This window comes from Strongylocentrotus purpuratus, unplaced genomic scaffold (assembly GCF_000002235.5).
Source record: "Strongylocentrotus purpuratus isolate Spur 01 unplaced genomic scaffold, Spur_5.0 spur5_scaffold_14, whole genome shotgun sequence".
Taxonomy (NCBI): Eukaryota; Metazoa; Echinodermata; class Echinoidea; order Camarodonta; family Strongylocentrotidae; genus Strongylocentrotus; species Strongylocentrotus purpuratus.
In genome coordinates this window covers 1406162-1434155 of record NW_022145599.1, presented here as the reverse complement: position 1 = coordinate 1434155, position 27994 = coordinate 1406162, and the positions used below count along the sequence as shown (strand labels likewise).

Below are 27994 nucleotides of genomic sequence, written 5' to 3'. Positions count from 1 at the left end.
TGATGGCTGATTTTCACACCGTGTTGAAAGACTTGGTTCTTCTTGTTCGACAGAATACAATCTTTTCAACAATTTTTGGTGTACTTTTGACAATCAGCATTATATTCTTCAGGTAAAGTTCTTGTCAATAGCAGCTAGAAACGCAACGGAGCTCCGCCGGCTGCCACCCCTTCCGGCCCCCGCCCCCTTTGCCTGCTTGCTGCCTGGCCTGGATGCGCGGGCTAGGACTAGGTGATAATTTTAAATATGATTTTGATATCACTTATCAATATCATAATTTACATTATCACCCTGGCCTTAAGGCTACTTAAGCAAGGTGGAGCTTTGTTGAGTTGAGGTAGCTGTTAAAAAGTAATTTAGTAATCAGTGTTTATCATGTTGTTGAACTTGATGCTCTTGAATAATGTTTGTTTACAGTTAGTCTATTTTTTGCTTCAGTTTGGTTTGTTTTTTGGTTGGTTCTTGGTGTTTTTTTAAAAATAAATAACATTTATATTTTATTTAGTTATGTGTCTGAGCTGAGTGAATGTGTAGCAGAGTGTTAAGAATGTTGTGAATGTTGTGAATGTTGTGGGACGTAGGACGTATCCATGCATGCCCATGACTGATGTCATGATGATGTTGCTTACTATATGAATTAAACTATAGTTTAATTCATTTAACTCAAGGGGCAGGGAACTAGATCAGCTTCCAGCTGCGACCACCTTGTCGAATCAAGCTCCCTTGACTCCCTGAGATACTTTTTTTAAAATTAAAAGTGATTCTAGAAATACACACTAAAAGTTGGGCCTCTATTTATTTTAATCATCTCATGAAAGTAAAACGCCCAAAGTTAAACAGATTTAACCATTTTCTGTTTGTAAAAACAATAATGCATCAGACATGAATATTTTCAGTTGCATGAATATACATGTAAGGCTATGTTCAAAAGTATAGGCTTTTCTTGTGGAAGTATTATGATTCATTGTTTAGAAGAACCCCAGTGTGCTTTCCTGAGCTAAATTGCCCGGTACGCTTTGCTCTAAACTACTAAAGAATATCTTTCACTGATTTAACAAGTGTACTTTAGCTGATCATGGCTGGGATATCCATGTTCATTCACTGAGAAGGGGAGAATGTCAAGTTTACCCAAAATGAACTCTTTCTACCCTACATGTAGGTACCTGCCTGTATTACTGATAGTATGGTCAGGCCTGGCTGGGGTGTCCATGTTCCATGTCCTCTTCAAGAGAGTATCGAGTTTACCCAATTTTTTTCCAACCTTTCTACCCTAGGTACCTGCCTGTATTACTGATAGTATGGTCAGGCCTGGCTGGGGTGTCCATGTTCCATGTCCTCTTCAAGAGAGTGTCCAGTTTACCCAATCTCTTTGGAATGTTTGAGAGGGATAAGCTAGCTGGAGTCAGGAAGTCCACCCTAAAGGAAGCTTATCATGGAAGATGCCCGGTGTGTGGCAATGATAACTGTAACAGACACAGGTAAATCAACATTTAAAAAATAATCCATCATATACTGTCAGGAAATACAAGTCATTTTAGAAGGAAACTTACTTGTTATCCACATATTTCCAAAAAATCAATCTTTGAAGTTCTGTTTTTTAAATATTTTTTAATCTGAGATTTTCATTCCATTTTCAGTTCTGAACATGATATCTGACATGTTTCCTCACATTTATGAAGGACTGTTGGACAGTCTGCTGATGTTAAACTGGAGATATAATTTCTTTCCATAAGCACTTGAAGGTGAATAAATATAATTAAAACTGATGTTATATGAGAAGGGGGGATGTTCTGTATTTTTTAAACATTTAGGTACAACTAGTATACTATTGCCAGGCCTAAATTCAGTTTATCCTTTATTTTTGAAACTTACATAGAGGGGAGCTTTACCATACAAACTACCAGCCATGGATTGATCTGAAGATTCCAAAGAGAGTAGATGATGCCTTGTCAGAGGTAAGACTAACCTTTCATCTAATCTAATTTAATCAGGTTTCTTTCCCTCTGGTAATATGCAGGGCCCATTGAAAGAATAATTATGTTGAAAGTAATCGTGTTCAAAGTTTAACAAAGAACCTAACACACCATCAAAGGAAACATTTCTGTTTTAGCGTATGAATATTGCAAGCGATATATGTGGCAGCATAGACAGCAAAATTCTGTAATCCATTCTTGAAACTAATTATTCAGTAGAATGTGCTGAAATTGATTTGAAATGAACTAAATGCAAAAGAGAGCAGTTCTTTAAAAGATGAATGTTTTACCTTTATGATGGCTTAGAATTTGCACTGAAATCCTTTTTCCTATTCAATCTTACAATGCTCTTCATTCTCTATCCTTTTCAATTTGTTCCTGTCTTGTAGTTCTTTGAGCTGGTGTTGAAAGAGTATGTGTATTCTTGGTACAGGTGAGTTAGATTTCATTACTCAGCTGATCCTCAAAACACTTATTTCCAAGACCAGGGGAGTGTTTTACAAAGACTAAGATCGACTTTAAGCCGGACCTAACTATGGCAGGCTGTTCATGCCACTAGTTGCTCTCACCATTGATCTCTCAATTATGATTTTTAGATCATATTTTTTCCTACAATAATAAACTGTCAACAAATGTAAATTCTGTAGATTTATGACACCGATTGGTACGTCCTTTGAGAAACCAATGCCAGTAAATGATGAGAGAAAATAGTGGCATGAACGGTCTGCCATAGTTAAGTCCAACTTAAGGTTGATCTTAGTCTTTGTGAAACACTCTCCAGAATGAATACTGCATTACATGTAGCAAATGTTGGTTCATCAGTAAAATTTTATTTGAATGACTTCCATCTATGAGATAACACATGACTCTGTACATGTACATGTAGATGTTTATATAATAAGCAATATCCCCAGAGAGAGTTTAACATCTCGCCCACCAGGCCTATTTATTTCCTATGGGGAGTGATGAGAGTAGCTTTACAAAAGGTTTACAGGTAGAATTAACCCTATGACACTGTGCTTCCCTGTGTATTGAACACATATTAATATGGGTGATTGTTGTCATTTTGCAGTGAATCTATGAGCAAGGACGAGGAGTTTGTGAAAGAGCTTAGAACCTCTCTCAGGTACACCATTTCAGTCATACTCAGGAGACTCAAACAGGTATGTAGGGTCTGTTTTCAACCGTGCATAGATTCTGCATCTCTAAATTTCTAGAGACAGTCAAACCTGTCTTTTAAAGCCCAACCTGTCTTTTAAAGCCCCACTGCACTACTTATAACTCCTTGTGCCCTGTACATAGCGAACAATGCCTAATCGGTGACCATTGGTCCCCATGATCCCCTTTTTCTTATGTTAATTAAGAGCTTATTTGACCTGTCAGTGACCATGCAGGGAGGTCTAATCCTTCCTGGCCGAACTAGTGCAGTGGGCCTTTAAGGCCACCCAAGGGAAACACAATATGTGGCCACTGTAGACAGAGAGATAGTTGAGACAAGTTCTTCACCACACATTTTCTTATATAGGAAGCCAATATGGGCGACCACTTTAGACAGGTGGCCATTATAGAGAGGTGGCCACTATGAGACAGGTTTGACTGTATTTTAGTAACCCTGTCCATACTACTGTGAGTGGTAAATCCTGACTAAGAATATGAGCATTGAAGAATGTACTTGGACTAAAGCCCCGTCTTAATAGAACTTTTTCGATATTTACACAAGCGACATGTGGATGAGAAACAGTTGGGGCCTGATCGTTAAACACTGGTTGAGCTTATGACAGGCTCATGGACCCCATCTTAACCAGCCATCCGCAAAATCCTCACCAGGGTAGGTTACCATAACAACCGCACCTCCCTCATCGCGATCAGCTGGCGCGCGCTGTGTACATGTATACCTCAAAGATATAAAGGACAACCCTTTTAATATTCTTTCAATATTATGATATTTTATGTCTATGTTTTTTTATTTTCTTCCTATGTGCTGTTAATGTTAAGCTTATGTTTTTTCTAAATTGGTTTAATTACAATTAAATATTTCATTCTTTAGATTGACCTACCAACCGTCATCATTCACAAACTGATCAAAGCTGGTCTGAGCCATCTTGATGTTTACCTTAGAGCAAAGAGAAAAGGTAAGTCCAGATTGATCAGATCAGAGTGTTAGCCACACCCCTGTAATTTTTCAATTTCCACAACCACTGTGCTAGAGGCATAATGTTTTATAGTTGTCCACTTGTCCTCGCTCTGTTAAGCGTACTACATCCTTCAATACGATATTTGCTTCTAATAGTGTGAACCAATACAATATTCGTGATTGAAGGTTTTTGGAAAAACAATGTGGTAACCTTACCAAACAGTATTCATGATCAAAATTCTTCAATCGTGATAATTCACTAGACCTTAAAAATCTACAGAGAACATCCAGTACCAATGTCTAAAAGCCAGTGTTTGAAATCATCATGCTTTACTCTGTTGAATGTTTTACAGCAAGATGGGGTGAAGACATTCAGGACCTGACCATAAAGCAGTATGGTAATCATCTTCATGTAGCAGTCAGGAATAGACATGCTGAGCTGGAGTATATCAGGAACCTGTGTGAGCTTCTCTTTCCATTCATCGTCTCTAATGAACCACAGGATAGCAAGTAAGCAGTGACTTTGTATTGTTTTATATTTTGTGATCCATGATAATGAATGATCCTTTAATTGTAATGTATCAGCTATTCTATCTCTTAGTTTGTTATCATTTTAACAAGAGATAGTGCAAGTCTGCAAGTTATACAAGACAGGGGGGAAACAAGAAGAAGGTACAAGTACATGTATAGGAAAATGAGATTGGGAAAACTGTCAAGATATGGGTCATTTGGTTGATATATGACCCATATATCGACATCAAGTCATGAGATAAGTCATGAGATATATAAGTCATGAGATATAGGGATGAAATGACCACTTTTTCCTGAAAGTGGATTTTGACAATTAAATATGACATTTTGAATAAGATTTAAACATTTTGAAAATTTGGATCCCATGTCACAGTTTGGCTCCCTAATAAATGGAAATACCCATATACTTAATTTCATTGCTTCATGTAAGATTTTACGAGAAAGAAGAATTATCACTTTTGTGCATTTTGGAGCTGTAATGAAAACGAGACTTCTTTCAACCCAAAATATGATCTGTTGCATTAATGTAGAGGATTATGAAAAATACTATATTGTCACTACATACATGTAGTATTATGTAAACTGTTGATTGATCATTCAAGTTCATACATACCACTGAAATAGTCTAGATGAGATGATTTATAAAGGATCAAATATTAACGTGGCAATACTAATAATATCTTCATATATTTGTTTGTACGTAGATGTACGATATCATTCCTGAGGGAGTTACTATCCAGGTCTCTCATCATGCCTGCTATGGATGTACTTGCAAACCCAGTGAGTGCTTGTTTTATACCTACACATCATCTCTAAACACTATAAGGAAAGTTTCATTTCAGTTCTTGGTTTGCAGCAATGTAGAAAAAGAAACCCTTGGCGACCTGACACCCTTCACACATTTTGGTTTAAATATATATCCTAATTGTTATTTTAAAGTGATATCATGTTTCCCAGTTTACATATATTTGCCTACTTTGTGAATGTGCTCCTTTTTGTTCAAAATTGTGCAATTCAACAGTCATGTACAAAGTGTCTTGTGCATCAAAAGTAATGTGGCTACATAGTAAAAAGGTTGGTAGAAGAACTTAAAAAGAAGAACAGCCCCATTGCCATAAATGTAAAATAACAATCTTCACATGTATGTTGTGTATGTTCGCCAATCACTCTAATTTCTTGCATTCACGTTTTACAGGATGTTGTCAACAAGATTTTAGAAGTCTTCTTCGATGAGGAACCTGTAAGTACTAGATTTTTCATTTTCATTATGCAATGTATACATTCAAATATGAACACACAATATACTGATAGTAGGGTTAGAGATTTAAATCTGTAATGAAATTCAATCTTGATTATGTTTCATTGGAAACAATCATTAATCAAAGTCACCAATCGTGTAGATGAGATGAAATGAGTGGATATGTACCTGTGGTCTCTACTTTATTGTATAAAGGACATAATTGGGAGATGTGAATCTTCTTAGTGATCACCCTTCAATTCTTCCTGTGTTTGGTAACCCTGCTTTGAATCAACCTTGCATCTTTTGTAGGGTGAGAGTCTCTCAGACTTTAATTTTGAGATAATTTGACAGAACCATCTCTGAAAACTCAGCTCTGTTAATTACAACACATGCCTCAGCCTCTTACATGCATTGCAAGTCACAATCAGGCCATGATGAGGTCTATTTCCACCTGATTTTTACCAACATGCATGAACTTATATCTCACATACTAAAATATTTAATACTACAAGTACCATCTTTCTTTCAGATGGCCAAATCTACTGACCCACCAACAGAACCAGTGAACATCTTGAAAGCATTTTGTGAGGCTAGACCTTGTCATGCTGATAATGTAAGTCAACACTTTGCTATCAACATGGTTCATATACACTGTATATTATGATCTGATATACTTGTTCCAGGCTTAGTTATCTAGTTATGTTTACATATACACTGTATATGTTAGGTATAGAATAGTGAATGACGTCATCAAAAATCTATTTTTTTTTAATTTCTCAATTTGTTCTTCATTTTCTGAAAGAGCATAAAAATAATGTCCAAATGTCGAAAAAACCAATTGAATAGGTCAAGTATTGGCTGAGATATGACCATCTGAATAAATATATTTCCTATGGGAACTCAGTGTTATATTGCTCTGGTTCATAACAAGAGCAAAAGCAATATAAGTTCCTATAGGATTTTGTTTTATTCAGATGATCATATCTCGGCTAATTCTGAACATATTCAATTGGCTTTTAACATTTGGACACTATTTTTGATGCTCTTTCGGAAAATAAAGAAAAGATTGAGAAATTCCCAAAAAATAGATTTGTATGATGTCACAGCCTCAGTACTCTATTTGGTTAGGTACATGTATAGTGTTATATTCTTGAGTTTGTCATCATGAGAAGCACCTCTAGCTATCTAGCTATCCGAGCTGAGGGTCCCGTTTCCCAAAGCCTTTTTTCAATGACAAATGACAAAAATCAGTGACAAATCTGCTGATAACCAATCAGAAGCAAGGATTTCAGTAGCTTATAACAAAAACTTTCATTTGTCACTGATGACAAGTTTTGTGAAATGCCCCCCTGAGGTTGATTGCAGCATCTGTCCACACATCTCTTTTTTCTGCCATCCTAGGACACTCTTGCTGTGTCATTCCACTCCATATGTTAATGTTTCCTTCCAAGTCAGTTCTTTGTTTCACTTTTAGTCTGGTACATGTACGTGTACCTTTTACTTCCAATATACCTCTAGCTATTTGATTCATATTGATTTTGAGTACTTGATGTATCACGTTTTAATCTTTACATCATTAAATACATGTTAAAGCCCATCTGTACTAGACTACAGGAGGGATTAGACCCCCCTGCAAGGTCACTTACAGGTGGTTAAGTCATCAAATCAGCTCTTACTTAACATAAGGAAAAAGAGGATCCTGGGGGACCAATGGTCATCGATTAGGCATTGTTTGCTATATAGAGAGCGCAAGTAGCTATAAGTAGTGCAGTGTGGCTTTCAACGGTGCAAGCTTGGCCAAAATAGCAAGTCATGTATTACCTTTTCATTTTCTGTTTAATTTCTTTCTTTCTTTCGTTCTTTGTCTAGGCCCTTCACTATGAGACGTCTGAGATCCTGAGTAACAGCACTCTTCTCTTCCCATTTCTTCAATTCATGCGTCGAGAGGGCGCTCTCAACCTTCTTCAGTTCTGCTTGACCGTTGGTAATGACCAGGGACCTGTTTCACAAAGATCCTAAGTTGAGCTTATCTCTAAGTTGGACTTAAAAATTATGGGGAGCCATTTGTAGCCTTAAAATTAAATGTTTCCCAAAGCAAAAATTGGAAGAATTTTAGACTTTTCATAAATTCCACATCAAGAACATGAAATCTTCCATGATAATAGAAAATATGAATGATATGAATCAACATTTTTTTTTTTTAACATAACTTTTACAAAATATTTTCATAGATGCTATTAAACGGCTTTCCATACCGGTGAAACACCCCCTGATGTTATGATCCAATGCATCTCATGCTTCCTTAGAATAATTGTTAACCCTGCTTTTAAAAGTGTTATGAACAAAGTAGCCTCCATCAGTGCATTGTTTTATCTGGCCATAAACAAAATCCATGTTGTGTATTTAAGGTTCTTCTGCCATGGATTCATCTGTTCTATGTGGTCATACAGAGCAGTGGTTCATATCCTTTTTGGGCCCCAACCCCAACTGACACTTCCTGTTGGTAATGTTGCTCCCAATGTGCAATTGTCCCTAGATTCTAATGGACTTTGTTGCACTTTTGATCCATTCATCACTTCTATGAAAAGAAACACACTTCCCCTATTGGGGTTAGAAACCTCAGATTTGGAATATAAATCAGAGTACACATATAATTGAGATGATAAAGAAATTAAATTGTTTAATTTTAGAAACTTAGTGCAGTGAACAGAAATATATTGATTAGAGTCATGTCATATTCCATTTCTGTATCTTCATATTGGAAGTCAATCGTTTAAAAAAAACTCATACCAGGATTGCATTATCCTTGCCTATTTATGACACAGAGGATTTCAACCGCCGGAGCCTTGTTCCTGACATGACAGACCAACAGAAACGAGACCTCCATCTAGAAGCGAAGGAGCTCTACAACCTCTACTTTGCTCCAGATGCCATGGATAGAATCAACTTTGAAGAAGTTGTCGTCAAAGCATTCCAAGATAGTAAGAGATTTAAAGGCAAACCCTTGAAGCATTCTTGGGGAATATAAGTATTCTTATTTTTCAATAATTTAATTATGGTTAATTTTTTGTTTTGTTGATGTTAATTATATTGATTTCGGTATTGAAACCAAGACTTACATTACTTTGTTCTAAGATCATTGCCATGTTTTTAAAATTGTGTCTTTATTAATGATTGGCAGGAATATCAGTATTGCAAACAATATCAGGAACATCTTGAAAAATGTTTGAGACAATTTAACTTTCTGATAGCTGATATTTGTATTGCTTGATAACTAGGAAATCCAAGCTATTAGATTGGTGCTAGCTATTCTTCTTCCAACACTATGTGAACCTGGCAGGAATTAATTCTTTGAAATGCTAGAGCGTCGAAATGGCAGCACAGCTTTAGGCTGGGGTAATAATCTCCAAGTTTGGAAACGCTTAGTGATTGTAATAAGTGCTATATAAAAACTGAGTATTATTATTATTATTATCAGCCGCTGATGTTTTGTTGTCTTTTCAGTTGTTACAGGGCCTCCTGAAGGAGTGATTCGCATGAGAAAGACTCTTACCCTCTTTGAGTAAGTATACCTCTCCATTCTTCTATTACATGATCACATGCTATTAGTTCTGACTTTTGCATTGTTTATTTTCAACAGCAACATAAAGTGAATAGTAATTACATTGTATCAAACATTTGATAGGTTTTCAATTCTATTCCAAATTAATCTGTGACAGTGAATAGATTGCTAGATATATTTAAAGCCCCTCTGCACTACTTGTAGCTACTTTCGCCCTCTATACAGCCAACAATGCCTAAGCGGTACCTGTTGATCCCCCACGATGCCCTTTTTCTTATATTAATTGAGAGCTGATTTGATGAGATAATAACTCCAATGAGTTGGTTCTGAACAATAGACATGACATGATCTTAAGTTGAAGCTGATGTTTTCTTCTCTAAAAATAGAAGGGAGTGACAATGTAGATTAAAACCCAATGAACATACATCATTATATACGTAGAATTGGTTATGCTACCATCTGCATGAACCCATTGTTTTATAAAAATGTGATGACTGTTTGTTTATTTGACAGAGCTTATGAATATGTGTTCAGTTTGCTGGAGAGTACATACTGCCCTCTATTCCATCATTCGGAAGAGGTAAGAAAGAATTCCATGTCGATACTATCCTCTATTTAAGTCTGATACATGTGCAACAGAAATGAATGAATCACCTAGCGCTGTATTGTATCCCCTTAAGATTTTGGAATAATGATTTTATATGGCTTTGCTGTCATGAAAATCATTTGAAGCAAAGTTACGACATTACTTGAGAATTGCCATTTTCAGGACTCAGTCTCGCGATGATCAAGAAAGTAAAGAAAACAAAAACTACACAATCCAGACTCGCAATGGGTATATTGTAATGTAATAATAATGATAATACATGTACCGGTAGTACAATAAAGCTTTACTGAAATAGTACATGTATTTTACAAAGAATTACTCAAAGGTAATATTTGAGTGAATGTCATACACATTCAGATATGAGATCAGACTCTTTAAAGCCCCACTGTCCTACTTGTAGCTACTTGCTCCCTCTATATAGAAAACAGTGCCTAAGCCGTGACCATTGGTCCCCCATGATCCTCTTTTTCTTATGTTAATTAAGAGCTGAGTTGATGAGATAACCACCTGTCTGTGATCTTACTGGGTGGTCTAATCCCTTCTGGCCAAACTAGTACAGACGGGCTTTAATAGATGTTTATAAGTTCATTAGAAAGACATTCTTGGACCATCTAAATGTACACCAAAAAATCATATAAACACAATCCATTATCCTACATCCTACGAGTACATGTATGTAATGTCCTGCAAACTGAACTGTCTTTCATAATGTGTTTCTTTCTTAGTACTACACCTTGTTATGTGGAAAGAGAAGACTTGCATTGGCCAGAGCAGGAAGCAGGTAAACACTCTATGACATTTCAAACTATCACTCAATGTCTGGTGTTAAATCAAGAATTATAGTACTAATGCCTTCAATACTTTTTGTAAAAATGATATTTCTAAATAATGATCTAGATAATCATTTGAATTATGTACTAACAGTTTTAATGTCTTTAAAGTGCTCATTATCAATACACAGGCTTTATCCATGCAGCCATATATACTGCTGACACTGATACTAACATATTTATCTAAAAAGTGCACTTTTATATATGGAAGCCCAAGCACTCTAGTAATCGATTCTCACCAAGCAGCCATTCAGTACACCTGGGTCAAGATAGGCAGCTTTAGATAAAATGCCTTGTCCTCTTCGACAACGGTCAAGAAAGTAAACCACTCTTCCACACTGCCTCGATCCAGTCTACCAATCTTGATATGACTCCAAGAACAATCACTGATGGAAAAGACAGAACCTGAATCACAATTAGAACCTGAATTCACAGTTTATTATCATAAACCTGAGCTGATGAGTGCAAAGCTGTATACAAACTGCATACAATGAAAGTAACCATTCAAAGCTGTCTGGGTGATCTACCTTTTTCTTAATGTTTCAGCCCCACCCCACCAAATCAACAAGATATGTTATCAACGTATGCTTTAAAATGAGCACATGTCCTGTTTGTTACTACTAATGTGACCTTATTAAAATCTGTATTAATTGTTCATTATCAATCATTTCCTATATAATGATTAACATCATAACAAGAAAATAATTAATGCTAATATGCATGATGCACTTAACAGTTGTAATTATCTACTTTTGTATCTTAATATTCATTTAATAAAGTTTACTAATTCTACTCACATTTGTGCACAGTATTTATGGGATCTAATCAAAGATTGCTTTCTCCTAATATCTAATTACAGGCAATATGCAATACTAGACCTAAAGTCTCTTTAACAAATATTCACTTTTTGCGTTGTTTTCCTTTTATTATTGCTTCACTGGATCTCCTTCCTTCGCATTACTATACCTCTCACTCCATCATTGCAATTGTTCAATTACTTTCTTCTTTTCTCTTGTCTGTTTTATTTCCCCCCTTTCCACACCATATCGAATCATGACTTTTTAAAATATCCTCATTGCATCTGTGTCTCTTTGTTTCTCTCTACATGTCATGTTCTTGAATCTCTGATTCACCAAACTTTGCCATATTGTATTTCCTCCTTTGTTTGTTACTCTTATGCTGCCTAACTCACTTGATCGGACGATTACTCATCCCTCTCTATCTTCCCTTATTATATTTTTACTTATTTATCCCATCCTTACTGTGCTGAAAATATACTTGTAACCACAATATTATATCCATGTATTTCCTCCCTAAAGTTGCTCTACTCCCGAACCCCTTCCCTCCCCAATAACCCCCATCCCTCCGCCCCTCACAGTCCTGCAACGGTCAGTATTCATGCTCTTCTACTAATATTGCATGTTGCAGAATTAGTGTTGTATATAATCCCTGGGCCACATCTTCATGTAAAGCATAGCCATGAGGGGCACATAGGGCTGTAGGGACATTCAGATGATCGCTTTATAGAGGTTATTAGAGCCACCACAAAGCTGCCGTAGGTGGTTAGATATCCTCTACTTCAGTTCCTAATAAAGAAATTGGGGGTAAGGCCTTTTTCCCCTGGAAATGCATTGAGTGATATTTTACTTGATTTTGACTCAATTTTACATATTCACTTAGCCCTCATGGATAGCCTCATGATAGTTCATTTGACATTAAATCAGCTGGACAGGGTTGCAATGTTCTATCCCCTGTGGCTCCATGTGACCTTGTGGCTAGATTTTACATGAGAATGCGATCCCAATGTAAGGTACATACATGTAGTTCCCATGTCATCCATATTGGAATATTACATGAGCATATTCTATGACTTTTGTATTCTGTAAGCCTAAGTTTTTAGAACATGAATTAAACAGTTACATGTTCTAGTATTCATATTATATTTGATTTAGTCGTGATCCAGCTTGAAAGACTGCGTTCCTTTTAACCCAAAGTCTTGTATTGAATGTGTTTGAAAGTACCAGTAGTTTTGTATGTATTGCGATTGATGAGGTTGGTACAGTACAAGAGCAAGTTTTCAGTGTATAGTTAAGAATTTATTGTATACAGCGCAGCCTCATAGTGATGCAGTATAATATTTCTCATTATATTATAATAAAAGAATGTAGATTCATATGGTCTGTGCATCCTTTTTTTTTGCTACCAAATGAATTGAAAGTAAATAGAATAGAATATGTAGACTACATGTTGTTTTAAAAAAATAGCCTGAACAGATTAATATTATAGATTTAAAAAGCACAAGTTTGAAGAGGAATGGCTTTTTAAAATAATCCCAAGTTGGCCTATTTTTAACCACTATATATACTGGTACAGCATTATCCCTGTTTTTTGTTTGTTTGTTTTTTGGTGTCTGTTTATGTTTTTCACAATTTGGGATTTGGAAATAGTTTGGTTTTTGGTTTCACTTCATTTATTTTATTATTCCTATGATAGTTTAAGAATAAATATCTTTAAAAAACAGTGAATATACATAGTATATTGTAGGCTTAGTAGTATGTCTTTGTAAAACTTTACATATTATTTTGATTTTCATATATTGCCAAAGTTATAATGGTAAAACAACAGAATAATTGTTACTCTACTGCATTAGCTACCCAATGAAGTTTTACTGCAAATTTTAATAATGCTTTCATATCAGAAATCATTATCTTAGAAATACTATAGTTACATGTACATGGGTTTGAAAGTTTCATATCATATACAAAACCTTTGATTCGTGGTGTATCAGTTGAAAGACTAAAACTAAGGCCCAAATTCACAAAGGAGGTTTAAATTTAACCCATGGTTTAAACTTTCATTAATATAGCCCATGGTTTAGAATTAGGGCAAAATAAGTGCAACACAGTCAAGAGGTCCAATATTAGACGCGCGCAAGGCAAGGATACGCTTATTTTGCGCTAATTTTTAAACCATGGGTTTAAATGAAGGTTTAAACCATGGGTTAAATGTAAACCTCCTGTGTGAATTCGTGCCTAAGGGTTCACAGACAAAATCAAAAGACTGTCATTGTATTGATCCCAGCACTTTTCATAGGGGAACATGAGGAAATGCATGAGGAATGGCATGAGGAAGAAGAGATTACAAATTAAGGTAGTTTTGATAGTGTGCAACATGGAGCCTGACTTCATTTTGATGGTGTTCCTCAAAAGTTTAAAGGTAAAGACCAGCATTGGAAACGCCCCAATTTCAAAAAATGAAATGGAAGCTCTTATATACCAATCATGTGAAAGAATATGTTTTGACTAATACATGATGATAAAAAATTTGCCGGGAAACCGCTTACTAATTTATATATTTGGTAAATAAGTTTATCTATTGGACTGTGCGTAGTCCCGTATACATCTTTCTGTGTACAGTGCTTGTAACTTTACAAAGACTGGGCCAAATTGCTTATCCTCTTGATGATTCCAGAACCTTGCAGTACACACCAATACTTATATGCTAGATGATCAACCTTTCCTGATCGATTCCACAACGTTTCTTTCACAATGCAATCGCATGACCATAACTGGTCTTTATCTTTAAAGGCCATAACTGGTCTTTATCTTTAAAGGCCATAACTGGTCTTTATCTTTAAAGGCAAGGCTAAACATTGTTTGCTATGCTTATGCAGGGACCTGGTCAGAAGGCCCCCGCCCCTATCCACGATTGTAATTGAGTAGTAAATAGAAGTGTTAGGCTGACGCATTGGAAAATGTACTGTGCACATTTAGTTTTTAGATTGATGGATAAATATGTTGTCATCCGTCAATATGTATTTTAAGTTATGTCACATGAAATGATGTACGATATGTTTTGTGAGAGTACGGTCAGTCTGAATGGATGTGGTGTTTATCATCTGTGAATCTGTGATAGTGCCGCATCAATAGTTATCTGGTTGCATTATCGTAGAAAGATTAATATTTCCTATAGTATATACAATGTGCATGTGTAAATGTATGAAGTTTCAAGCCTGAACATGAAGAGGCCCTTTTGATTTAGTCTTATGAATTCTTAACTTCAAATAAGAGTTAATAACAATATGTATAATCCCTAGCATGAAATACTCCTGCAAAGTTATAGTTTTATCATACAATAATTTCCAGCTTGAATGTATTGTGTACCATAAAAGTTGTACTTGTACATATGCTTGTCTATCAAGAGGAATATTGCTGTTTATTTCTCTACCATCTATTATATATATCCAACAGAAAATTGCAGAAGTGCAGGAGAAAAGATGTTGTACTCTAGAATAGGCTAAAATGATTGGATGGACAAATAAATAGAGATTTATGAGCATGGACACTGAACTCTATGCCTTTTCTCGTCAATGATCACATGTATTAATTCTGACAAGACTATTAAATTGAATTTATATACTGTTATTGAAGTATGTGTAGGTTTTTGAATAATATATTTGTTCATGCTTAATCTCACAGAGTGGCAAGCAAGAAACCCAGTGAAACATTTGCTGCCATGAGCAAATTGGGAAGTAGGATCAAAGGTGTCTTCAAAGGACAAACAGGTAAGAACATTTCTTTTTTCTAATTCCTTCAGAACTTTACTCTCATTTTTGATTTTTTTTTTTTCTTCTTTCTTTTTCTTCTCAATATTGAATATCATTTGTAATCTGTATTTCCTGAATATTGATACAGATAAAAGCTTCAAGTAGCCTATTCAGATAAGAGCTAGAAGGTGTTAACTCTGTGATAGGCCTAAGGTATGAGTAAACACCCTTCTGGTACCAAACAGATGAAATCATAAAATATTAGAGTACTGTACAGGAGAGTTGAAGAAATAAAATATAGAAATACATAGAATATACTTTTCAAAATTCAAAGGCTGGGTACTAACTACGCCTTCCTTTTTGCTTTGTTCTTTGTTCTTCAATAGATGGTGAGAGCCTGTTTAACTTAGACCTCTATGAAGAATCAAGTCAACCATCGGTAAGTACATTGTATATGGTTCAACTAGAACAAAAGTTCTGAATCAGTAATCTACTCATACTTTGGACTAATAATAAGTTTGATCAAATATATTGAGCAAAAATGTTTTCAGAATTGCAGCGATTTTTAAAATTAAGCATGGAGATTCAGTGTACCAATCATAATATTGTGTATACAGTAGGCTTGCGGGTGCACCATGTTTGAGAGAGAGAGAGAGGATTGAGGAGTCCTGAAAAGGACTCTCGGTAATCTTTCTTGAGGGTGTGCAGTCCTGAAAAGGACTGTTTGTGTAGTCTTGAAAAAGACTGTTGGTTATCTTTCTTAGCTATAGTTCTAAGGAGAACTATAGCGCTTGTAGAGGATGAGTGGCAGGAGTGGCTCGACATTTTGAACAGGTTGACTATCCGTCGTCGTTGTCGTGCACCCGCAAGCCTACTGTATATCTACATCACCATGCAAGCCGACACTTTCAAGCAGCATCTAATATTGTGTTTGTTTACCAGTCTGATGTAGATCAAATATCTGATGATGAAGACACCCATCAGACTGGTGTATCATCACCCCAGCATTTTCTGAGTGCATGGAGAGTCTACCAATCATAATATTGTGTTTGTTTACCAGTCTGATGTAGATCAACTATCTGATGATGAAGACACCCACCAGACTGGTGTATCATCACCCCAGCATGATCTGAGTGCATGGAGAGTCAGTATACCAATCATAATATTGTGTTTGTTTACCAGTCTGATGTAGATCAAATATCTGATGATGAAGACACCCACCAGACTGGTGTATCATCACCCCAACATGATCTGAGTGCATGGAGAGTCAGTATACCAGGTGTTGGGATGAAGATGGAAGGAGGGAAAGAAGGATTTGTTTTCATCATCGACATTCAGAGGGTTGATGTCAGGGAAGGGGATGGAGAGAGGAACTCCTGGCGGGTTGAAAGGTATGCCACCATCATCTTATCTTCTCTTACAATAACTTTTGTGGATATACATGTATTCTGTTCAATATTATAAGGGTCACTGCCAAAATTTGCCACTCTTAATCTATGTATATGATATTTACATGCATGGCCCTCGCGTACACAGATAACGCGTGGCGCGCGCGCCACGCGTTCCTGATGGGCCCGACCTAGCGCCACGCGTTCTTTAAAAAAAAAAATTTAAAAAAAAAAAAAAAAATTTTTTTTTTTTGAAAAATCAGAAAATTCCGGAATTTCTGGTCCTAGAAATCCCCCAAAACAGAATATTCTGAATTATTCGTAAGGGTTGGCAGGTATGGTATTAAAAATTCATCAAATTACTTGTAATACCGGTATTTGTAAAAAATAAATTTAAATTAAAAAAAAAAAAAAAAAAAAAAAAAAAAAAAAAAAAAAAATCAAATTTTTACTTTTTTTTTTTTGGGGGGGGGGGGGGTCAAATTTTCCCTCGGGTCGCGCCACGCGTTTTTAATTTCTTGGCGAGAGGCCTGATTACATGTGTATGTTTTTAGTGCTAAGTCATACTGATATAAATGCGGCACTTCCTTCTATTTACATAGACTATCAGCAACACTCTTTGAACATGTTTTTGATTGCTACATTTAAAACAAAATATCCTGAGCTACTTTTTCTGCAATTACAATCTTACTTTTATCCATCACTTTGGCTTTGAAAACAGTAAAAACTCTGCAACATTTCTGTGAAACATAAATTTGTTTTCAAGATTGATATTCCTGAAACTCTGTTTGTTTCTGCTTGACAGGATGTACCATGAGTTCTATGCCTTGGAACAGAAGCTGAGAGAATTCCATGGTATGTGAAAGCAGGATTGAATCTGCTGCTGATGTATCTTGTGCTTATTTCATATTACATGTATTATTGATGTATGGCTGTTTACTATATGCCTGTGAATGCATAATAGGCATTGTTTTAATTTTAAATAACAAAAGTTCTTAATTAAGCCTTCAAAAAAAAGATGTTGTATTGACCTTTTAGGTGTCAAAACATGGGTCGGTGGGTCTGAAATCTTTTTAAATTTGTTTTTACTTTTTAATTTTTTCTCCCTCTTTGGGCTGATATTTTTCAGTTTTGAATGCTTTACTACATATTTTTTTTTATTCATTAAACATTTTTTGGATCGGTCACAAAGGGCAATACAACATCTTTTTTTTTAACGCCTTATGGTAGAGTTGTAAATCAGTATTGGTTTTCTAGCCTCCATCTTGTTCAAGTTAACAAGGTAACATGAGTGTTTTTATTGATTTGCTCAGGTGTGTTTGAAGATGCTCAGCTGCCTGTTAGACGACCGTTTGGAAGCAAGTCACAGGACTTCATGGAGAAGAAAAGACCTGGGTTAGAGAAATATCTCCGGGTAAGAAATATTCTGGGGACGCTTATGTTTCATGGAAACACAGGCAAACGAAAGGTCCATATAACCATGCCCTAGAAGTGATAGAAATTATTCTTACTATAGTGTGTACAAAAAATTGATATTAGGGTCATAATTTCTATCCCATGACATCAATATCAATAGGAGAATTCACAATTAACAGCCCCCCCCCCCCCAAGGGCAAGCCACGACAGGCCAATTTTTCAGATTGTGGGTCGACATCTTTCAACCAGTGCAGCTCGAAAAAACGCTAGCCACCGATCAAAATGACCAAAGTGGCCTAAACATAGTAAGAAGGGTCAATATTTTGGGGATCAGCGCAATTTTGTTTACCCTGGATAAGCTATTCAAACTTTCCCAACCAAAAATTCTTTAAAGAAAACCCTTGTCAAAGTATTATACGGCCCCTTCTATCAAATGATGAGCAATGCCTGGCAGTATTTGTAGTTATCAAGCAAAAATCCTGAGTAGATCAAACCAAGATGCCACAGCTGATATTTTTTGTTGACCTTTTCCAATAATGCATCATGTGAACTCGACTAAAGACTGTTGTCGTCGCTAGATGGTGCTGTGAATTGGGAATCCACAGTAATGTTTTCTTTCTTTCACAGAAATAAAGAAATGGTACAATTCTTCCTGAAAAGTGAATGCTCTGCCTTATCCTATGGAATACAGTGTGTGATAGTATAGGCTCTTGTCCAATGGAATTACAAATCATAGAGGAAGAAAAACACCCTTATACCTAGAGACATAATGAAGGTTTAATAAAGTCTTGGCGCTGCATACAACATGTGAGATGCAGGAGAAACAGATGAAAAAGAACAAACTTTTATGGATACATTATTTATTGTGTATGTAATTTTTTTTTGTACTTTGTCCTATATATGATAAGTGTCCATCAGGTATCTCTGTGTCTTGATTTAATACATAATACCAAATAATTAAATTGCTACAGGTTCTACTTACCAAGCCAATCTTGAGAGGAAGTCAGCTTCTCTATACATTCCTTACAACCAACGAAGAGTTTGTCAACAAGATTTTTGGAGATGTCAATCTAGGTATGGTTCATATACAGTTAACAACTAAATTATTCGAACCCTTACCAAGTTTTGTAATTTTTAAAGTACAGGGTGTATGTGAAAAATTGATTTGTCCTAATATATGTTTCTTGAGATTGTGACATGTTAAAGCTTTACACATCTGAAAAGTAATCTACAAAGGCCTTTATTTAATCAGTCCACCTTTCATTCTTGGGTTACGAAAAACACCCAAAACATCAGATTTACAAAGGGTGTGAATAATTTAGTTGTTAACTGTTAAGTTATTATTGTATCATGAGTATTTTCTACAGAGCCCTGGAGGCAGCATGTGTTTCCTTCGTCATCCTCTTGAAATCTCCTTTAAACACAGCAATATTTGCTATTGGCCTTATTGGATGATACTTTCTGTTGAGTGTGGGTCCTAGAAGTGTGTGTGATCATGCATATTGTTTCTTGTACTGTCAGTCTAGTAAACTAAAATATTTCCTCAGAAGTAAAGGTTGGTAGTGGTCCTCCTTAATACTTGTATCAGAAGAAGGAAACTTGAAACAGAAAAATAATTCACAAAGTGTGAAATGAAACCCATTTTGTCTTTTTTAAATCTCCAAAATAAACAAAAAGAATGAAACTTTGAAACTTTGAAATGTACTCGTTTTAAGGGCTATAGCATAACAATAATCCAAAGTGTAAGTGACAAGATTATCATATGAGTTTGTTTGTTTTTCACATTGGTGAGATTCTTTTACAATTTTTGTTGGATATGTGAGTGATATCATTTCAAACTTAATCTTTCACGTATTAATGTGCTGCAAAATTGAAGATGCTAATGTTTTATTTTGCTATTGATATAACTTGCAGGGAAGTTTGTACGTTCAGTCTCCACCAAGGTCATCAAAGAGGTAGGATTACTTAGACGGGTCAGTGACACAAAGACGTAACTCCATTTTGGCCATTTTGGCCATTTTGAGAAAAGGTGGTTTATGTGTCACTGAGCACTTGGGCCTTAGGGAGTTATGTCTATGTTTCACTAGCCATTGACTTCTATGGGGTTTTGGGTAGATTTAAGTCTTTGTGTTTCCTGGAAAGCCCACATTTCCTGAACATTTTGATATCAAATAGTCATTTTGGTAAAATATGGAGTTACGTCTTTGTGTCACTGAACCCTTGAATTGTTTTCTAATTCAGGAAATTGAATTTGTATGTAGTTAGAAGTAAGACGATGATGCAAGTAAACTCTGGTCAATGAAGAGCTATTCTGTGATGTTTGGTTGATAGCATAATGCCTTCCTATTGGAATAAGATTGAATTGAATTGATCTTTATTTCATTCATCATAAAAACATCATAAAAACATATAAAATACGTAACATAATGTACAAGTAAAAGAAAACATTTATAATAGAGGAGGCGCGATAGCTCAGTCAGTAGAGTAGTGGTCTCGTAATCCGGTGACCCCTTTGGTATTAAAGGCATTAATCCTCATTACCAGGTCCCTCGGAGAGGACCTAAAGCCGTCAGCCGTCTGGTTGCTTACTTACAAGCATTTATGCTTTCTTAGCAGTCAGGTAAAATAACCACCATCACCAACAACAATCAAATGTCATATGAATGGGAGACTGCTAGCAAAGCCAAAGGCTTTCTACTGATTCAATCAGTAGTGAGTGCTTGATTGTCAAAGAGGCAATAGCAAAAAAGATTTTGACAGGTTATGTTTACTGTACTATCAAGAAGCAAAGCTCTTTTTAAAGGCACTTTGTTTCCCCCTAGAAAGGAATGCATTTTTCCAATAATAATTCATGATTTTAGGTTTGCTCACTGTACACATACCGGCACATACTCTGCCAATCAGGATGATTTATGTATAATTTGCTCTATCCAGTCATTTATTCATTAGAAAAAAAGAAATGTAATTTTAATTTACTCTTAATTAATAGTATATACTGTTAGAAAGGATACCTTGCATTCTGAATAGTTGTTAATACATTGTAGTTACATTTGGTTTCTTGTTTGCTAGAGAGGACAGCATCTAGAGCGTTTCCTGGTGACCTTCCTTGCTTCTGTGGAAGCTGCTAGACCTAAAGCAAGGTAAACACTTGACAGTCCAAGTTATCTCAAATCAAGTTTGATGAGCCAAATCCTGACAATTGATGCATCTTTCAAGTGACTGTACCAGTTTTGCTAAAAGACAGATTGGTCAAAACATTAATAGTAGCTAGACGTTATAAGGAAACTTTCAACCTTAAATCCTTAAAGAGCAATCTAACTCTTGTTATAATTTGGTTTGTATCAAAGTAGAAAAATAACATAAACAGCATGGCAAAAGTTTTAAATGAATCTGACCAATATTTACAAGGAAGTTATGAATTTTTGAAATATGAGATTGAGATCACTATTAGTCTATGCGAATCTCAAATTGGTATATTGGTCAGAGGATTTTGACGTAGGACGGGGATAACTCTCCCATTTGCTGTGTACAAAAATTTCATTAATTTCTGTTATTCTCGAACAGGTCCTTCTTTCTTGGGGCACTACTCAACATATATTATAAATAGCATATTATTACAGGTCCTCTAAAAAGAATAGACCCTCCTGAGCCTCAAATTTTTGAAATTTTGAAATTTTAGTTATTTTATATTTCGGAACAGATGGGAAAGTAGTCTGGCACTACATCACATTGACATTACCGCTTCAGCCAATTTGAAGTTCCCATACGTATAGTGATTATAAAAAAACTCAATACATAAAATTCATAGATAAATTTTACATCAATTTATGAATGCTACTTGCATCAGAAATATTTAGTAATGGAATCTGAGATAAGATTTGTTGAATTCTGTATTTTCATATTGGAATCTATTCTAGATATAATGCCGTAATTAAAGTTTATATATGTCCTATACTTGTCATGATGTAGATTATGTTCTTTGTTTTTGTTTCCTTGTAGTGCTGATGAGGATGAGACGGATCCAGATCTGACAGAGAAAGAAATGGTAAGGGTTCTGATACCAGCTAAGAGTGACAGGGTCATCCCAAGAGACAGACAGATAAAGAGACAGACGAAACATAGAAATACATTAGGATATACAGGAATGAAGAAAGATAAGGATAGGCTAAAGGACTACGGCCCACTATATAGACAAAACAGAGAAATACGAAAGGAAAGATGGGAATTTGATGTCTTATCATGGGCTGTTGGTTTAATGGGCAAGTGAATGCTACAAATGGGTTGCTGGAAGACCTGTGAGACCCATATTGTTGGGTTTTACAAAATGTAGCAAAATAAAGTCAGCAAATACTTCTTGTTATTATTTCACACAATTACATGTAAGTAGATTCAAATTTGAATGTATATTCTGGAAATTGCATGTATATTATTCTTTCTCTCTCCCTCTCTCTCTCTCCCTCTCTCCCCCTATCTCTCTCATTCTCTATCTCCCTCTCTATATATGTCTGTCTCTCTCTCCCTCTTTCTCTCTCTCTCCCTCTTTCTCTCTCTCCCCCCCCCCCCCCTCTCTCTCTCTCTCTCCCCTCTCTCTCTCTCTCTGTATGTCTGTCTCTCTCTCTCTCTCTCTTCCTTTCTCTCTCCCCCTCCCCTCTCTCTCTCTCTCTAGCTATCAAGTCTCCTGTTTGAAAACAATGCTGGTCAGGAGTTGGATAGACCAAACCTAAAGGAACCTTGGACCAACCCAGAAGCCAGCTACATGCAGCTCAATGGAATCATTCAGTATGTCTTGTACTTGGGTGAGTAGCTCTGGGCTACTTGTCGTAGCGTGGTTTGCAGGCACTTATTTTCCTTGTTACATTTCTTTTTATTTGGGCTTAAGCCCCCCTGCACTACTTATAGCTATTTGCGCCCTCTATATAGCAAACAATGCCTAATCAGTGACCATTGGTCCCCCATTATCCCCTTTTTCTTATGATAATTGAGAGCTTATTTGATGAGATAACCACCTGTCAGTGACCATGCAGGGAGGTATAATCCCTCCTGACAAACTTGTGCAGTGGGACTTTAAGGTCTATCACAAAGCTATATCTTGTTAATATGTTTCTGAATAAAACGGAATTGAAATATTTTTTGGTAGAGTTGTTTTCTGTTTCCTTCTGGGTAGTATATGTAAGTGAGCTTTTCATCATTTTGAAAAACTAAGAAGAAATATGAGGTGCAAATGAACAAACTCTCAAATATGAAATGGCTCAAATTACAGCTCAAAAATGTCGGAATGTTAACAGGTCCGTGATATACAAGCTAGGAAAATACAGCTGTAGAATCTAGATTATATAATGTTGACAAATTATTCTATTGGTGTATTTTTCATTTGTTTTAAAATTTTGTTTCATTACAGCTCGCTCTGTCTTCGATGTACCTGTATGGATGCATCAGATGATTGTAACCTTTGCAAAGATATTTGGAAACTCACTGGAAACATATTTGGATTAGTATGTGAACTCTTTGTTTTACTCTCCCCCCCCCCCCCCCCCCCCCCCCCCTCTCTCTCTCTCTCTCAATCTTTCTTGCATGCACCCTCTCTGCTGCCTCTTTTCCTTTCCTTTCATCTACGCTCTTCTAAAATTGCCATCCTCCTTCGACTCTATTCCTCCGTATCCTCCTCTCTTTTTCCTTTTTATATGTCTTTCTTTTATAAATATTATATCATTTTCTCTTGTTTTCCTTTTATTTTTCCATTTCTTGCCTAAATATCACTCATATGACTATCAGCTTGTTTCAAGAATTTAGCAAAATATATACTACATGCAAAGATTAAAAAGAAAGCATTATTTGTAAATTATTTGTAATTATTAACTTGAAGAAGATGAGATTATTAATGAAAAGATTCTATATTCCACTATGATGATAAATGACCATTTGACCTTTAACCTTTGCCTTGTATAGTTTCATCAATACTAAGACGGAGATGTTGAAGAGTGAGCAGATGGTGGAGCATATCATGTATCTACTCAGAGGTATGCTAGCTGAGTATCATCTCCTATGTTTTACATAGATTAGTCTCTTTGTATTATACATTACCGGTAGGCTCATTGATTTCACATCGGGCACATGGGCTCTTTGACTTCAAACTTCCACATATATATGAAGTGTTCCATTTTTGTAACTTTTACCAAAATGACAACAACTTGTCAAGATTTTTGTTTTTTAATTGTAGATTTACATAAGGTATAAGGTATTTGCGAGAGTGTTATTTTTAAACAGCATGACTGTTTTATCTTCTTGTTGTCAGCCATTATAGTCGCTATGTGTTTTTATTTTAAAGAGTACTGTCTATCCTGGTGATCTAGCTGACACATCTTTGAAGTGTTCTAATGAAAAACAAAGCAAGCACTTGTGCTTTTGCAATAATACCTATCAATTGAACTATATGATACTGTAGTATGGTTACAGCCTCGTGCAAGCTTTTAGAACAACCCAGTTAACCACAAAGGGACATACATTCCTGTATTTTGCTTTTGGGACTGGACGAGGAATAATCTCTGGATGCAATGGTAATACACTGATTTTACATTTTCTTTTCTATTTCAGATGTTCTATTCTTTGATGAAGACCCACCCAGGACGGATGCACAGAAGCTTGAGAGGAAAGAGTTTGCCTTCCAACAAATGCTCAAATTCTTCCCAAGTAAGATGTACTGTATTCTAACTGACCAGTGGTGTACTACATATAAGCGCATGACTTGTGATTTTAATACATGTACAAGTATCATACAAATACTTACACCGTAAGAAACAGTATGGTATAAACATTTCACAAGTAAAAGATACTAACTCTCAATGGTCTTGAACATCTCTCCAAAAGGATAGAGGTTCTTTTACAATGCTGATAATTCCTGTGTTGATGTAGCAAAGATGTCCCCTTCTATATTTCCATATTCCACTGTTCGATAGCTTTGCATGTGTGCACAAATATATTTGCATATTAGACCAACATGAATTCAATGATTACTGTTTTCTTCTCTAGGTATAGTACCCAAGGTTCTTGGAGAAGAGAAGTTTTATGATGGATGTAAGATAGTCTTTGATGCTCTGCAATATCCCAAGCTCAACAAACAGGTGAGTGCTTGTGGTGCGCAATACTTCTTCTCTTTCAATCGTGTAGTACAAAAGCTCCTGTCATTTTTGCAGTACTTTGCCTGAAACTGGGATGCTGGCTAAAGTTTTTAAGATGTGAAAAGTAATGTGTCATATACATGTTACTGGATAAGAAATTATAAATTATAATGCTTTATTTGTGACAGTGATGAATATTGATACGGGGAGAAGCCTTGACCGGTCATCCATTCCATCACAGTGCATGCATCTTTTCTCACTTGTATCATTTGTCTATTTTTTGTTCAATGTTCTTCATTTTTGCATACATTGTATTTTATAAGGGATGTGAAATAAATAAATTTAAATTTGAATTTGTATATTTAAGAACAAGTCAAATGATTCATCCTGTGTGTTGAAAACATTTCAAAGAATTTGATTATACTAAGTTACCATCAAGCCACCTCAGTCAAGGGAAAACAATATGCTTTGTTGGGGGGGGGGGGCAGAATAACACAGCCAGACTGTGCGCACATATTGTACGACAGGGCAATCAAATTTCTTAAATCTCTAATGGGCAATTAATTTTATAATCGTTTTCTTGCAGCTCTCTTACATTCTCTTGGATATTGTCATCAAGGAAATCTTTCCTGAATTATCTGATGAGGTGAGTACGTTCATTCAATCTTCCATCACAAAGCTCCACAATGTTCCACAATAAAGTTTACAGACACATATCTCAACTTGAACTACTTTTTGAGACAATCAATCATTTCATGGCTCATACGGATAAAGAATTGTTCCTATTCTTCAAACATTAATTTTCATGAACCCATGTCTTTTAAAAATAGAGACAAGTTTCTTTATTTATTTTATTTTAGTTATAAAATATAAGTACAAATATTAGATTTAGACTAGGAAACCTTGATTCTAAAAAGAAAGTTTCTATTACAATGTATTTCAAAGAGAAAATCATGCAGAAATTGTTTTCATTGATATTTTCAAGATAGCAACATTTGGTAACCCAGAGTAAATTATTAGTTTTTATTGAAGTGTTCTGCCTGTTAGAGAAAGCACACCCTCAGGTCTGCAGATTGCAGTAATGTGTAGTATGTTTGAATTCAGATTTTTTATTTTATCATTTTATAGGATGATGCAGATGAGGAAGCTTCACAATATCAGGAAGATCACTATGAGAAAGATTGAACTAAAATGGCGTAACAAATTGAACTCACATCTCCCTTTCTTTTAATATCCTGGAATATTATTCTGCAAGAAGATAGTATCTAAGCACTAGAAAGTCATGAATGCTGAGAAGATGGGTACATAGGTTGAAAGGCTGAAAGCAAAGAGGCCAGTTTAAGTAGTTTCTGTTACAAGGAATCAGTATTGTTGGATTATGTCTATCCAACAGTACTCAATTTCCTTTTGATAACCATGGTTATCACTGTTCCATTCATTAGAATCACAGTTATGAATTATGATCATTATTAGCATAACCATGATCAGAAGAGTAGTAAAATTTTCAGCATTTAATGCAACTAAATTATACTGAACTTTTCATGCAAATATTGGACTTTTTTTTAATGTTAAATTTCTGTGGTTATGTCAACAATAACCAATTCCTTCTGCCTACCGATTTCAGTTAATGCTACATTTTTACTGAAATATTCTGATGAAAGTTGGCAGCTCTTTTTTTTTTTTTTAGTCAATAACTTTATCTTTTATATTGGATGCATTTGTATTACTTTTGGCAAGATCTTTATCATTTTGCAATACTCTAGATTTTTTTTCAGAAGAGATATGAAGCCAATTACTGTAATATATTCCTTTCCATGGTCCTTGCAAGCCAAGTAACTGCTGTGCTTTATAATGTTCTGGTCAGGATTTCAAAATGTCTGCTTGTTTGGAGTTAAATGTCAAATATGCATGTGATTTTTTTTAACATTGACCAAGCACTGATTACATTTTTATAAGGGTGTGATACTAGAATTTAAATAATTCATAAAACAGTAAATCTAAATAAAAATTGAGAATGATGAAATTACATTACATGCCTATGGGCAGGCAATGGGTTGTGCTGTACACTTAGAACTTGGATCATCAATTTTGTTGTGATATTGAAACTAAATCATTCCATTTTACAATTATTCCACAATCATGAATTGGTGTAATCTTACAGTTTTTTAAAAACAATATTTGTATGTCAAGTAGGACTGCTCTCTTTCTTCTATTTTGCGAAAATGATGAGAGTTGTAAGTCTAAAAAATAACTGTATGTGACAAAATTGAAATTACTAATGACTAGTTGCAGTAGTGATGAATGTGTTTTGCTTCATACACATCTTTACAAAACAGGGTTAAACTGTATCCGATCATGATTATGTTATGTTTATGTTTTAATTCAGCAGTACTGTAGAATTCAGCCCCCAATCGTCAGAGTAGAAACTTGTTGCACTAAAAACTCTATCGATCATGTCTCACTCAATCATGCATACAAATGATGAAAAGAGGCTTACCGGTATTCATAGAGTTACAGTATTCTGTGCATTGTCATCATGAGTTTAAAGATAAAGTTGAGTTCTGCGATTGCATTGTGAAAGAAAAGGTGTGTATGGATCAGAGTAAGTTGATCATGTAGCATGTAAGTACTGGTGTCTACTGCAAGGTTCTG

General features: G+C 35.5%; 1 protein-coding gene across 1 annotated transcript; it reads left to right on the top strand.

Annotated features, from left to right (window-relative positions):
• Nucleotides 1-27936, top strand: LOC575935 (sorting nexin-14). The gene is made up of 31 exons (XM_030983935.1): nt 1-112; nt 1160-1478; nt 1877-1955; nt 2363-2406; nt 3046-3136; nt 4021-4105; nt 4461-4617; nt 5343-5418; nt 5834-5878; nt 6408-6491; nt 7748-7862; nt 8704-8859; nt 9383-9440; nt 9954-10020; nt 10773-10828; nt 15356-15441; nt 15810-15862; nt 16606-16814; nt 17617-17666; nt 18125-18225; nt 19199-19301; nt 20142-20182; nt 21297-21367; nt 22227-22272; nt 22894-23023; nt 23626-23719; nt 24174-24244; nt 24819-24914; nt 25254-25345; nt 25929-25988; nt 26471-27936. Exons 2-31 carry the CDS (start codon nt 1216-1218, stop codon nt 26525-26527), a joined length of 2736 nt encoding a protein of 911 aa, XP_030839795.1. The 5' UTR covers nt 1-112; nt 1160-1215; the 3' UTR covers nt 26528-27936.
• The last annotated feature ends 58 nt before the right edge of the window (nt 27937-27994 follow it).